The 14,571-nt window shown below is 45.5% G+C and overlaps 2 protein-coding genes across 2 annotated transcripts; both read right to left on the reverse strand.

Moving 5' to 3' along the window:
- Window positions 1–1,343: 1,343 nt before the first annotated feature.
- Window positions 1,344–6,353, reverse strand: N7479_008459 (Sec7-domain-containing protein; the record flags this gene model as incomplete). Its single annotated transcript, XM_057256153.1, has 7 exons — window positions 1,344–1,547; window positions 1,626–2,118; window positions 2,172–2,566; window positions 2,618–2,966; window positions 3,019–3,308; window positions 3,361–5,930; window positions 5,990–6,353. The coding sequence occupies 7 exons, from the start codon at window positions 6,351–6,353 to the stop codon at window positions 1,344–1,346; spliced, it is 4,665 nt and encodes a 1,554-aa protein (XP_057110015.1).
- Window positions 6,354–7,424: 1,071 nt separating this feature from the next.
- Window positions 7,425–8,113, reverse strand: N7479_008460 (Acyl-CoA N-acyltransferase; the record flags this gene model as incomplete). The annotated part of the gene is made up of 2 exons (XM_057256154.1): window positions 7,425–7,461; window positions 7,491–8,113. 2 exons carry the CDS (start codon window positions 8,111–8,113, stop codon window positions 7,425–7,427), a joined length of 660 nt encoding a protein of 219 aa, XP_057110016.1.
- Window positions 8,114–14,571: the final 6,458 nt, after the last annotated feature.

Raw genomic sequence — 14,571 nt, forward strand, 5'->3', positions numbered from 1 at the left:
TGAGCATTACACTCGGATATTCCAGGCTCCGATATGATGTCGGAGCATACAGACCGGCATACCGGGGATTTAATTAATCCAGGTTGTGCAGTAATTTTGAATTAGTAATCCGCTATCCATATAAATTGCTAGGAAAACGGATACTGCAATACAGAGATTTTAACACCATTGATTGGACCCATATATTTCAAGATACGAGTGTAATTGACATATGACATGACAGGTCTAGTAGTAAAAATGGCTGTATTATTTCCCATATAATGCCTAGTTCAACCGCAATTTAAGCATCAAGAATTCGATTATCGAGAATTAAACTAAACATTTAAGTAATATACCTACTATAACTTGAAGAATCAGAGCGATATTTGTGTATTGCATTCTATAAAATACGGAAATGTTAGAAAGTACTGCTGGCGAAATGAGTACAGTCAGTGGACATAAATAATTGCATCCCGCCCCACACCCCTAAGATTACCTAATATTCTGCCCGTCAAAAGAATCTCCATAAAGTATAATTATCTCCACTATCACTGCATATATAAGAGCACTAGCTTTAAGAGTCAGGGAAAAAATAAGACAGGGATTTGCCTACAAAAAACCGCTGCTTCCTATACTATTTCCAGGTAGTTCTATCCATACATGTTATATATTTTAGGAAGGCGGTATCAGCGGTGAGTTGGGTGGGGCCGAGGGGTATGCAATTACTTATGTCCAGTCACTGTATGGCGCACTGGCGTCTAGAGACTTCCGCAAAGCCCATAAATGGGCCCAGACTCCAGACCCAAGGCCCAACCCACAGCCCATTCGTAGGGGCCCTTAAGGCCCCCATTATAACCCATTTGGGGTTTCAACTAGGATATTGTAATCGTTGTATTCTGATCCTTCTATTAATTGTATAGACTTGAAATTGAGAATTTAAAATTTCGTCTACTATATAAGCGTGTACTCTAATTTTAAATGAATAAAATCCAACCAGTGGAGGTCGAAAAAAGGGCTAATTATACTTTAATATCAGAAATATTTTCGATCTGTACGAAGAGTTAGTCTTACTCGTATCTCATATCGCGTCTGTCCTATATAGCTCAATGTTCCTCTAATTCCATAGTCCTAGTCCATCTTAACGATATTGTATTCAAACCCGTTAAATGGTGAGCGCTTCGGAGCTGCGACAGTGTTTGAGCAGTTCGGGGTCGTAGAAGAGTATCAGACTTTAGGAAATCAGCATGGAATAGAAGTGGTACTAGGTATGGTCCAAGCGTGAGAGGACGATTGATTGATTTATTGTTTGTCATCGATAAAATGCCTTTATATATGTCGCCGATGCTTCTTGCATTTACACCGTCCTAAATCGGATTGTGTACGGCCTCACTGTGCATTTTCACCCCAGGAAACAATTCCTTGAATAAATGCGGCAGGAAGGCCTCCAGTCTCTTCCATGTCTCGTCCCATAACTCTGCTTGCTGAGGTTTCTCTTCAGGCAGGACAAGATATCCGCCGTTTGCCATGACTAAAAGTATGTTCTTCATGTTTTCGGCGACAACCTCTTCCTATACGTTGGTTAGTATGGAGTAACTAGCGATGAAGTATTTACCAAAGGGAAATGACACAGAGAGTAGTTTACATACCAATTTATCCCCCTGCCCAGAATTCATTAACTGATTCATCAGACCAATGATATTCAACCACACATCCAGCAACCCAACTGACTCCGCCAACTCGGTCAAATAATGCAGATAGCATCTGCACAACAGCGTCGATACCCTGACCCTTGCATCACCCATACCTACGGGATCAGGCTGGTACACCTCCGGCTTCAACAGCTGTGTGACCAACGGGAACAGCACCTGGCTAAATATTTTGATCCACTCTGTGTGGTCCCCCGAGAATAATGTATTCTTACTAAGAAGCGTATCTTTAAGCAATTCTAAGGCTTGGGTGCTAACCTCGCGACAGGGATTGAGGCATTGCGCTATGAGCACGCGGAAGATGGGGGACCAGTACGCATTCCAGGCCTCGGGGGTAGAGAGTTGGGATTGGGCGATGAGTTGCGGGACACGGACTGTGAGGTTGTAGATAATATTTGTGGCTTTGACGCCGCGTTGGACCATTTCATCGGGTCTAGGGAGCTGTTAGCCTGCAATAAGTTGCTCAAGGAGTAACAGATTATGTACTCGGCTTTCTTTGGGGGAGGCTGATCTTCATACTTTGTTCTCCGCCCTTGTGTTATTCTCCGCTCTGGCACAGCACCAACGCTAGCAGCGGTTGCAAATTTGTTGAGTAGTTGAACAATCGCCTCATAGTTCTTCATACTGATGCTGGTGTGCACAGTGCTAGCTAGGTCCTCCGCAAGTTGGAAAACACCCGCAGCCGTCTCAGGTATGACGAGTAGCTGGTGAAGGATTGACCAGAAATCGGGAGAGGTAGCGATCTCGTTCCGTAGGGGCTGTGGACCACCGATGCAGGCTGCAAGTCCTTGCAGTAGCGGCCTGGCGCATTGTTGCAGATGATCGGCATCGAAGCTAGATAAGGCATGCAGGATGATGGGAGTCTTGATAAAGTCATAGTCCTGTCAAGGCATCAATATATATAGATCTGAGCTACGTAAATCATCACTCACATTGCTTGATCCTACGAATTGCAGTAGATGGTAGACAGCCCTAGAGACTAGTACTGGGTGTACCTGATTTGCGTCATGTATGAAATTCTTCAATGCGCCCACGGTTTCTCTGCCAAATAATTCCGTTGTCTTCCGGTCTCGCAGTGTCAGATTCGTAAGCAGATCCAAAATAAAAGCCAGCGATGGGTCGTAAGCTGTCGTTGGTACAATTATCTCGCTGTGACTCTGTTCAATGGGCACCGAGGGACGAATATCAGGCTTTACTGCAATACCGTGGAGCGATGTATCTTCGGGTAGTCGTGACAAAAGCGCCATGAACAGAGGTCTCAAAGCCTCTGTGGACATGTCGCTAGAGGTCTTGTTAATTCATGTCCTGATTAGCCACGCGGTTTATGACTTACAAGATGTTGGATGTGATTTCGTCCAACGAACAAGCGCTGATAGTATCGATTGTACACAAGGTGTTCTCAATCTCTTCGTCTGAAGGTTCCGGTGGCTCACCGTTCGCGAAACTCGAAACATAAGAAGCAAAGGCATAAAACAGGCTGGTGTCCGCTGCTCTATCATCTTTGTTGATGATCTGAGTGGGGCTTTGTAGCGGGATAGATGGAAGTTCAAGCGATTTGCGAGCTGAGGAGAACGAGGAGGGTATCAAAGAATTTATAAAAAGATTCAGCAATATTCGCAGAATCTACAGCTGTGAGCTTATATATCTCAATTGCTTTTGTTGATGGAAGTCTTACCTGTTCCCATCCATCCCGAATTGCACCCTCGTTACCATTGAGAATTCGGAACAGCACTACTGTTGCAAGCTGGGCTCTGTCATCACGCCCAAATCGAACGGCGGTTTCGGAGATCATTACACTAAGTTTCTCATGCTGGACCTCGATTTTGAGACTCGTGCTTGGTGTGACTTCTGGAGCAAGCGTGCTGATATGCGACAGACAGGCTACTATCCTATCCAAGGCATCACTTAGTCTGTACTTCGCAGCAATCTGACCGCACTGGCCGAAACCGGTTACTATTTTTGAAAGCACAGCGTCGTCAGTCGCGGATATGAACATATATGATAGTGTCCCGACGATTGGCTTCCATGTTGCCGCGAACATATCCGCATCAAAAATGTTGGTGTTGCAAGACACCAAGTCTGAAGTGGATTCGGCCTTGATCAACAGCTCATTCCAAGCGTAATCATAGGCATGCTTATCATCATGCTCCTCTGGCAGGATAATCTCATGTGTCCGGATAGAATCAAAGATTTCCTGAAGGAAGTTGGAATCAAAGTCCCCCTGATCGTTAACACCCCTGAGATTCTGGGCAAAGTTCTCAATGGTCATACGTTTCTGGCCCCTGAAATTGGGATTATGCTGATCTGTGTTTAACAAGATGGTGGCATACACGAGAACAAATGCTGCAGTGGAGTCTGCAATTCCTGCGGGTTTGGCGTCGTCCATATACTGTGCAGCGAACACCTCCACAATTCGCTCTATAAGTGCCGACTCACCAGGAAGGCGGAATGCACCCAGTAACTCGCGTATAGCCTCGTCAATTCGTTTTCCGGCGAAGTTAAAAAGCTTCATGAACTCGTTCAATATATTTTCGTTTGTTTTCTTTGAAATAAACTCCCCCAGGATCTTCTTGTCAATTCTCGTAGTGCCTTTGATAAACTCCGCAATGTTCTTAGGATTCTCAGGCTCTTGTATGACCCCTTGGGCGACTAGAAATGCGATGCCAGCCTTTGGGTTCTCATTGAATTTCGAGGCACCCTTCATAATCATACTCTTACGTGACCGCTGCTGTCGTAGGGCATTGGGGTCACGGAAGCCCTCTATCAGGGGCGCATCATCGAGTCTATCTGCAATGGATTGCACATAGGATAGAAGAGAGTCCAAACATAGCGGTGGGAGGTTTGTTGTACTCCCCTGGGCTGAGTCTGGGAAAGCGTTCCGCGAAAGAAGTCCAACCAGATCCGAACATAGGTCGCTTCTATCAATATCGCAATCGTAGTTGACGAACAGCTCGACCATAAAAGAGGGGATCCTAACCAAGGCGCTCACGCTCTCTAATATCGCCTCACGAGCATCGGGTGTCCTTATGCTGTCTTCGGGTCCCAGCTTCTGTCGATCCTTGGCAGACTTGGGCGTCGATTTGCCACTTGTAGATTTTTGCGCAGGTGACTGTGATTTTGATTGCTTGAGGAGGCTGAATGACTGCGGTACACCCTCGTAAAGAGAAGGGTCGATACCAGGCTCTAGCGGAATATCCATTGTCGGAAACACACAGGTCACCACATACGATAGGAATAGCTCCTGCTGTAGCTTGAGTACACCTCGGCATGTTGCAAATAAAGTAACACACACACAGAGCAACTCGCTGATAATCTTCATGTTATCCAAGCGAACCAATTGGAGCAAGTATCGGCATAGCGTGTCCTTTGTCAGGGTTGCTAGACTAGTATGGTTGACGATTGATGGGCCCGCTACTTCCAACACAACATGCAGAATGCGCAGTGCCGTGATACGCATTGTGTCTGTTTGTTTCTTGTCCTCAGGATCTAGTATATTGATGAGGATCACAAGAAGCTCTCGTATCAACGTCAGGGAGTATGGCTTGATTGGGAGCGCCTCGCCTTCATCCTGTTCATCGTGCATTGACGGTAGATCAATTGTGGCGTCGCCCTTTTGCAGTGTCATCCCTGTGGACTCATTGATCAGCTTCTCCACGCTCGCAAAAGACCGTGTCTTCTCCTCAGATTTAAGATTCTTGGAGTTTGGACCGGTCAAGGAGGTCTGCATTTTTGAATCAAGGAGCTTCATCGTGCCCATATCGGCCCTGACATCCTGATCCAAGGCCCCTAGCTCTTCGCCCACCTCTTCTTCTAGGTGCTTCCATCGCTCGAAGACCAATTGGCAAATAGAGACCATGGCAATCTCAGCAGACTGTCGTAGGAGTTCCGAAAGCCTGGGTTGGCAGCACATGCTCAGTCCAGTTTGCATCATCTCAGAAACGCTCTCATTGCAGAGAGATTCACCTCCTGGACTCAAGATAATGCTTTCCATGAGATTCAGTACCTGCAGGAGTACAATTTCGTCCGTTGCTGAATCGCTTGCCTCGAACCGGCAGTGCGTGAGAGCTGATGAGAGGAGCTGCATGGCTTCAGCCAGCCGAGCGGAGTCACCGGAGATTATTTTGTAGGAGAGGAATTTCGTGATGGCGATGAGAGAGCGGGAGGTGATCGCAGCAGAGGTTGAGGATGATCGTATTACTTGGAGGAAGGGGTGTAGTAGAGCAGGTGTGTCATATTTCGTGATGTCTGTTCGTGGTCAGCAGTGATGATGCCAACCATCCGGCCTTTCAACTTCCATTTTGTACCTTTACAGTTGCTCAGGTTTGATTGCAGCCTCAAGAATGCCGCCACGAGCGGGTTGTCTTGGACGATTCCCCCCTTCTTTTCCCTCAAGCCCCAACGACTCGATACCGTGTTATCTTCGTCCAGCATCACCACATTTCCAATTTTTCCATCACGTCGTGTAGGCGGTGGTTTTCGAGGGCTATTCCCAAGGATGGCCGATACACTAGAATGTGCCCATTGCGCATGCTTGCGCAGAGCAGTTGTTACCGTTATACATTCTGTAACAATGAGGGCCACTGGGTTAATAGCCATCGTAACAGGGGATGTGCACGTAAGGTTCGTAGTCCTAAGAGGCAGCCCGAAGCTCAGCACGGAGCTATGCATTTTAACAACGTGATTACTCATTCTGTGAGAGCTCGAGATCACTTAGGAAAAATGCAAGTATTTGGCGGATATATTTATGTCGTGTACAAGTGGAGATGAGAGTTACCACTATGTCTCCACAATCTCTTTCTAGTGGGCGATCAATTGAGCGGTCCCGCAGCCGATCACCCCTGAGTACGCAGGGTAGGTATGTATATAGGTTTTGATATATTAAGCCAAATACAACACATCGACGGAGTACATGTAGATATCTATATATCTATGTAATACCAAATTACTGTGATTTCAGCCAAAGTTTGTTATTGCAATTAATCAGATTCAAACATTTTCCATGCCACTATGGCTAGGGTTCCGAAAGGAATGTGACCTCAATATCCGCAGGTATTGATATTCCATGTAGGAATTGAAAAAATATCGCCGAATCTTGCCCCGCTTCCTCCACTAAGTCTATTTCTATGTGGATGTTCATGGATAGTGTTTTATTGTCTTTTCGTCGAAAAGGTGGGAAATCACACAGACCGCTACTCGGTACTCCGTACTCCGTGGTATGTTGTACACAATTCAGGGGTTACCCAGCCGAAAAAGCAAATATTTGTTGAAGTTTAGTAGTTACCTCTGTGTGGCCTATTATAACCGTAAGGTCAGGCCGACTGATTTATGATTTATGTGATTTAACCTTGGTGATCTACATGGCTATAGGTACGGAGTATAACATCCATACATATTGAAGAGGTTTCAGGGTTTAGCTTAGACATACGGGTCAATTCAGCACTTGCAATTCGTCCTCATACCAACTAAGGCACACAAAGTGGACCAGGACAGTCGTCCAAGAAGCGAATTCAGAGGGGTGCAGGAGTGTGTATTGTCAATCTGCAACTACCTGATCAGTACTAGGTACTGTCTATCGCTTGGAAGCAGGATAGCTAAGTAAATATATAGCAGAATGACTCTACTATATTTGACTTGATAGAAGCACAGTGTACAGTATCGAGTACACGGAGGACCAGGAGTTGTGCCGAATCGGCCCTCGATCCAGGCTCATAGATGAAGAAATATGTACCGTACACCCCACTACCACCATACGGGGAGTCGTCCTGGACGAGCTCTGCTATGAGCCGAAAACCCACTCGTTTATACAGTTCAGCTCCCTCTCTCAAAGCGTGAACGAAAATGTTTAATCCCATCTTGTCAGCCTGGTCCATTCCGCTCTTCACCAATGCCGTCCCGACTCCTTTACGCTGGTTTTCTGGATGCACAGCAAGGTATTCCAGACCTATCAACCGACGTGTCAGACCAGGGAATATTTCTCTGTAATATGGTGTTTTTGGCGTCACTTCCTTTTCAAGTGCGTTTATGCGATCCAACAGCTCGTCAGCATCATCGTTGGGATCCCAAATAACAGTCTTGGCAATCCGCCGGATCTCGGCCTCCTTTCCGGGCTCAACCGCCGGGACCTGGGCGTCAGGCCATGTCGGCGTGCCATCATCTGTGTTTATCTCATAAGACGTTGGCAAGCGCCATCGGGCGTAGCCGAGTATGCGACCCGTATCTATATCCACTGCTTTCTGATGTCGCAATGCCTCCCGGTTATTCAGCAGGTTGCGCGGGAAGCGCAGGGCTATCTGCGAAACGTGGTACTCGAGGGTCCGATGGCGCCAGGCCAGGACCCAGTGCGGGTCAGCCCAGAAAGCGGGGATGCTATTGGCGGCTAGGGTGGTACCGTCAGCGATGCTGCATTGAGAGATTACAAAGGGAGCCATGCTAGATAAGGGATACTAGGAAGCCCAAATCCTGAGGCAGTCTGCGACAGAGAAAGGGCGCAAGACGCAGTTCACCAGACTCCTGCGCTGAAAGTTCAGCTGACATAGTTTGGAATCCACCGAAATCACGTCATGGTTTCTTATCTGAACTCTACCAGTCTGATCAATATCTGGGCCTAGGCAGGACGCTGCGCCTCCAAGGATATTTCAGGGAAAGAGGTTACTTTGAAAGTACTTCGGCACCTCATTTACCGAAAGCTGAAGCCGGACGGTGCGGTGTTCGGCAACCGGCGAGTAGTACTTGCTGGACATATCGAATCAACACCTCTAGAGTTTAGACTGATCTGTTGCTCAGGCAAGTGCAGTCTGCTGTTCTGACATTGGCACCCGTTTTTTGCTCGCATATCAAAATAATATGGTAACTACATATGTATAGGAGCAATCTCGCCACAATATGCTTTTGATGCTGGGAGTTAAGGGCAGCGAACGAAATATGACCATATATGAATATTCGTGAATATCTGCAAATATGAAGAAACAAGTAATTCATATTCAATGATATAGTAAAGTATCATACATGACCATTCACTTTATTAAACCCCGATAAATCAAAGTTCATACTCTTTGCTTAAACGGCGAAATATATACAAGCCCTCAATCTACACCAATAGGAATTTATATATAATACCGTCCTTTCAATACTAGTGTGTAGGATAAGCCATCGCATAGTCCTCGCATTCAGACAGTGTCTTCTCAGGCCCAAGATATCTCTAGGATTACTGAAATCGGGTTCAATCCCAACCTTTGACAAGAGGATGGATAGGTAGTCGCGAGCTGCTTTTGCCATCAGTGAGAAATTAATCCTATGTTCTTCCATCACTTGAGGACTTATTAACGTGACTGCAAGTATAATTAGAGCACAAGAGTACGTAGGATGTGATATTTCCTGGTTTAGTTGAGTGTGGCCGTCTTGGCACTTGTTGGTAGACTTCCGCAAAGCCCACAAATGGGCCCCCACCCTAGGCCCAAAGCCCAACCCGCAGTGGGCTATGGGCCTAACCTTCGAAACCCGACCCAACCCGTAGCCCACTAATGGGGGCCCATGAGGCCCCCATTAAAGCCTATCTTATCGGCCTCTGTAATCGCTGTATTACGACCTTCCACTGGCTATATAAAGTTCAAGTTCAGAATTCAGAATTGTACTAGCTATATAAGTAGGGGATTGTTAATGGGACCCCCCCCTTGCTAATGGGACCCCCCCCTGCCTGAAATTTCAGTACCGCCTTCCCAATTGGGTACCGCTTTTGCCTCGCCGCCTAGATCTGCCTACCGCTTTCCACACCGCCTTCCTGGTACACTCCTTCCACAATAGTAGTAGACAACGGGTACCTGCAATTTGTATACAAACCCTGTACAAAATTAAGTCACTCTTGTTATATAGACTAGATCAAACAAATTGATACTCCAATTCTGGTTTACACCTATTAAGTATCATCAATCTCTTCATTATCAACACCATCAATCTCATCAAAATCACTATACAGAAATAGTTCCCGAGTCTCCTCCCACTGAGCCAATCACCGATCTACCCAACGAGATCCTTCAGGATTCGAATACGTGCTTGCGCAGGAACGAGGACGGGGACGGGGACGCGGAGCGAGTGCAACTACCACTGAGGGTACCGAAGAGAGCAATGATACCGAGACCGGAGGACGGGGACGTGGACGTGGACGTGGACGAAAACGCGCGCGCCGGGGGGGGGGGGGGGGGGCTGATAACTAGTATACTAAATTTGTAGAGTTGATCAATGCAGAAACCAATAAAATGTACGATTTTTTCTGATTAAAATGGTCCAGTTTTTACTATGTAAACCAGAATTACTGTGGTGGTGGCAGGATATATGGCAGAATCATCAGTCTCACCCAATTGGGAAGGCGGTACTGAAAAATCAGGCAGCAGGGATGGCCTGATCCAAAGGGGGGTGATGGGATGCATGGGGGGTGGCTGTATCAATCCCCTAGAGAGATCACTAGTAATTGATTCTAAATAATTTAAACCAATAAAATATTACCTTTAGAATAAGGGTTAGAAACGGGGGTAAAACGAAGGGTAATTCTAAAAACCCTTTTAGGGGGTTCAACTTAGGATGTTTGCATTGTTTGGGGTCCATAGCCCATCGATAGGCCTAAGGACCGGGCACAAAACCCGGCCCATTTACGGGTTAGGTCGGGTTGGGCTTTGGGCTTTGTGGGCCGGTGCGGAAGTCTACTTGTTGGTATTAGTCCCTGGCTGGCAGGATCAACTATCGTACAGTGTTACAGTGCTAACAGTACTATATAATAGAATTTCATCGTGTTATAAGACGGAATAATGTTCCACCACTGTAGTACCGAGGTTTTAGTGGTATACAACATCCACATTTCATACAAATCTTGTTATGATATTTAGTGGCGAGACAGATTCCCATCTAGCTAGGGTGATATAGGATATAGTTGATCGTACTAGACGCTCTTTAGGCGGAACAAAGTACTGTGGGGGTATCGTGCTTTAACAAATATCAATATGGGCGTATACTACCTCACTACCCTGCCCATTCTCTAGTCGATCCTATCTGCAGCTCATCTTTTAGTGTGGCTATACCTGCACCTATGCTAGTTAATATGGTCTCTTTAGAAATATACCCTCTTAAATAGATATGCCGAGTAACCTCACATTTCTTTTAGTTGTCCTGATAGACCAGACTCTGCCTTTCTTTTTGCACCGCGTTACAAATATTTCATATCGAGTCAAGCTTTGTCATAGCGACGGTATTGCGCTAAGGGGCCAAATCTGAAACATTTAGAACACATTCAAGTGTAACACCGTGGAACAGCTTCTGGGTAGAAAAGTAGCAAACGGCGCGCTCCTGGGGCAGCAGGAATACTCGATCTGAAATAATCCCTGCTTCCTTTATCTTGCCGCCTGAATCCCCGGTCCACCTTTTTGAATAGGTTTAATACTGCGTTATATCTACTACTGCTTATGATACCTAAAATTAGAACGGTACAACCAGATAAAAGCCCCAGTACGGATTCCTACCCTCCTCAGCCTGGTATCTCTATGTATATTCACATAAACTACATATCCAGTCAACCGCCTTGTTATGTCGTTTTGGGTGGTGTTATTCTAGCGGGAAAGGGCTTAGAATATGTACGGGGTACGGAGTACATAGAGCACACTTGAATGTGTAACTAGGCATTTTTCTTTTCATTGTTCATAAGAGGAGGATGCAGTGACCCCAAGAACTGGCTCTAATATACCACATCTATAGCCTAGTATCAATTGAGATCGACTTGGGGCTTCGTCGATTACAAGATTGCCTTATCTTACCACAAAATAACCCCTCAAATGTAGCTTTCAGGGGTTTTGGTGTTAGTCAAGTGTCGGGGATTTAGTGCATATTGCGCCTTTTCCACTAGAAGATCAAACAAAGTACGGGGTATTGTTTTCAGAAATATTAAACTGGTCCTATCAAAAACAGGAAGAGTTACCACAATAGGCATCTGAACAAGATAGGCAACAAAGTGTAGATCTCAGTACGGAGTACAAGTCTCTCCAGGGCTGCCCCAGCTTACTTGGGTGTTCAGGTGCCCACCTAGGCATCTGGGCAATCCTCCATCCATATACCTATCTAGGTAAGGCTTTAATGCAGGTATATGCTTTACAAAGTAAGCCTTTCCAAGCCAGAGCTGTGGCTGAGGGACTAAGCCATGTGATCCCTCATCACGCTCAACCGTTTTCTGTAACCAATGTCACCTTATATGAACACCAGTTATCAAATTCCCGTTTTGCCAACATAAATGCGAAGGAATCTAGAATTATAAGCATTAAGTACGTATCGCGGCGATCGCCCATAGGATTTCACGGCCAATTCAAATGCTACTTCCATGTCCGAAATTCAGCCTACTGCCACGGAGGTAGTAGTAAGAATACCATCTATGCTATGCGCTATTATTTGGAAGTGATAGCAGTCGGAGATGGCCGCTTTGTCTTTAGGGTGTCGAGTCATGTCAGATCGTATGTACGCATGACGTACGTCAGATACCATCCGACATCTTTTCAGAAACTTGGATAGAGTTGAGTTTCAGCATTTATTTTCGGAAACACAGGTACTTCCGATGAATCTGCGAGATCGGTGTCACGGTATTATTCGGTGTTGGTGTTATTCGGTGCTGGGAATTTCGTGCATGTTCACGTTTCTCTGACTTTCATGTACATTATACCATCCAGAGTATTATGAACTTCACTTCAACCCATACTATAGGTGTAATTAGGCTGAAACAAAATATGATAACGCCGAATTATAGTAACGTCCATCCTTCACAATAATTACATGGTTTTCTAGGCCCGGATTGATATGGCGTAAGTTTTCAGATGTCAAAGTATGTATATATGTACGTATATATGTATGGCTTCCTTTGCCCTGACCCCTTGCTGAGGCGATAACCAGCCTACGATGACTATACATTCCCATTGCGTGTATGTAGGATGTGCTACATCTAGGAATGTTGAACTCTAAAAACCTAAAACCCATATATACATATCTAGAAATGTAGCATTATATTCATTAAGACATTATCATCATTTATTAGCAAATAGTACAGTCAAGCCAAAAGTATAAGGGAGTGGTCGTAAGAATCTCAGCCAATTATTCCAGTTTGGTTATCCGGGAGTCTGCTTATATCAAGGGTTATATTTCAAAAAGTAGGTATGTATGAAGTCTGTTTAGTGAAGTAGTCCATTAAAATACGCTATGTGTGTATTGATACATCCATAATTCCATACCTGAGTTGCCCGCGGATGAATCTCTCAAATTTAAATTCAAATCTAAGCCCCCTTACGCATCCACATGTGCATATACTACTATGGGTAATAATGCAGAGTAATCATAACATACTTAAACATCCACCTATACTAGGTACTTGTGGGCCCGTCTGTAAGCGTAGTAAGGTACCTAGGTAGGTAGGCAAAATAGGTGTCCATAGGTTTGGGTGAGGTTAAGTTGGAACCATGGATAACATGTGGAAGGTTAGCGCCCTGCGGGTAACGGACCGCCCCGAGGTTAGTTTTTTTTCATCTCTACCTAGGTAGGTAGCATGATAACCTTAACTCCCGCTTGTAAGTAGTGGATTTCGTTCTTGGGTATGTACTCAATTCATGCATCGATTTCTCCTCCATCTGCTTCTTCAGATTACTCGAGGTTAATTATGTATTCATGGCCCAGTAGAAAGGTTTGCTTTTGATCTCGGCCAGACATAATCGGATCGCATATATGTGCTGTACTTAGTAAAATGCCAGAGGTCCCAAACCACTTCCTTCACTGTGCAAAGGAAAGAAATAATTCGCAAACCTAGCCTTGATTATTTCAAACAACAATTTCCGAGTATAGTTATGGAGCTCGTACACTTTTATGTTGCCAAACTGAAGTCTTACACCGGCTACTTCAACTCGACGTCACCAATATCAATCGCTCGCATCTTCGCATTGCTTCCGACCAGTTATACCGTGAGGCCATCAGAGCTGCTATTTCTCCGGAGCGTCACTTGAATGTACGTAGTAACTTGTGTATCTGACCTCGAAGTGGAATGGGGCTAGAATTCAATGTACTGTCAAAATCGTAGCTGAGTCGTCCGCGACTAAAATTTTCTCTTTTATAGCCAAGAATAGAGGCCAGCGTAATTAAGCAGCCTCATTTACTCTATAGGGTTCAAGCCACCCGGAACTCCGGTCAGAAAAAGACTGCATATACCACTCAGAATCATTATAAACCTAATTTATCTCGAGCATTTCTGGCTCTAACCTAGCTAAGTAACGGGGGCGGTCTTGGTGTCACGTCGTAGGCTGTAAGAAAAGTACTCGCCCTCTTGTAGGCCATGCTGGCCCACTGTTTGAAGATCATAGGTTCTTTGGGACCTTGTAGTCTGACAATAGGCAATACGGGACGTCTGCGCACCAAATCCAATCAAATGGCAAGATTCAATGACCTCCTTTTTGGGGTTGAGTGCGCCAAATGCGGCCCACTTTTGATCGCCCGCGAACGTTCCCCGTTGGCACTGAGGATCTCGAAGCACGTTTTTGCCCCAGTGGGGGGCCTGAGTGGATGGTACATAATCAGCTCTCCCGAATACATAAATTGCGCGGCCTCGCCTGACTCACAATGACCTGCTCTTCCGTATGAACATTTTATTTTGACCAACACTTGGTTGCCATCCGCGAAGAACAAAAGCATTCACGTCTGCCGATACCAACCTTGCCTTGCTTAACTGTACTATATGTCGTTCTCTAAATTGCCTGTCCTCTTCTGGCTACTCCTAAACTCAGACCCCCTCTCCGTTCTCCCCAGATGATTCCTGGCCCTTTTTATTACCTTTTGCTCGATTATATTGCACGAAAGCCCTGATCTACGAATCAGTCCTAAT

Source organism: Penicillium vulpinum, assembly GCF_028829585.1.
Source record: "Penicillium vulpinum strain IBT 29486 chromosome Unknown utg000003l_segment0_segment0, whole genome shotgun sequence".
Classification (NCBI taxonomy): Eukaryota; Fungi; Ascomycota; class Eurotiomycetes; order Eurotiales; family Aspergillaceae; genus Penicillium; species Penicillium vulpinum.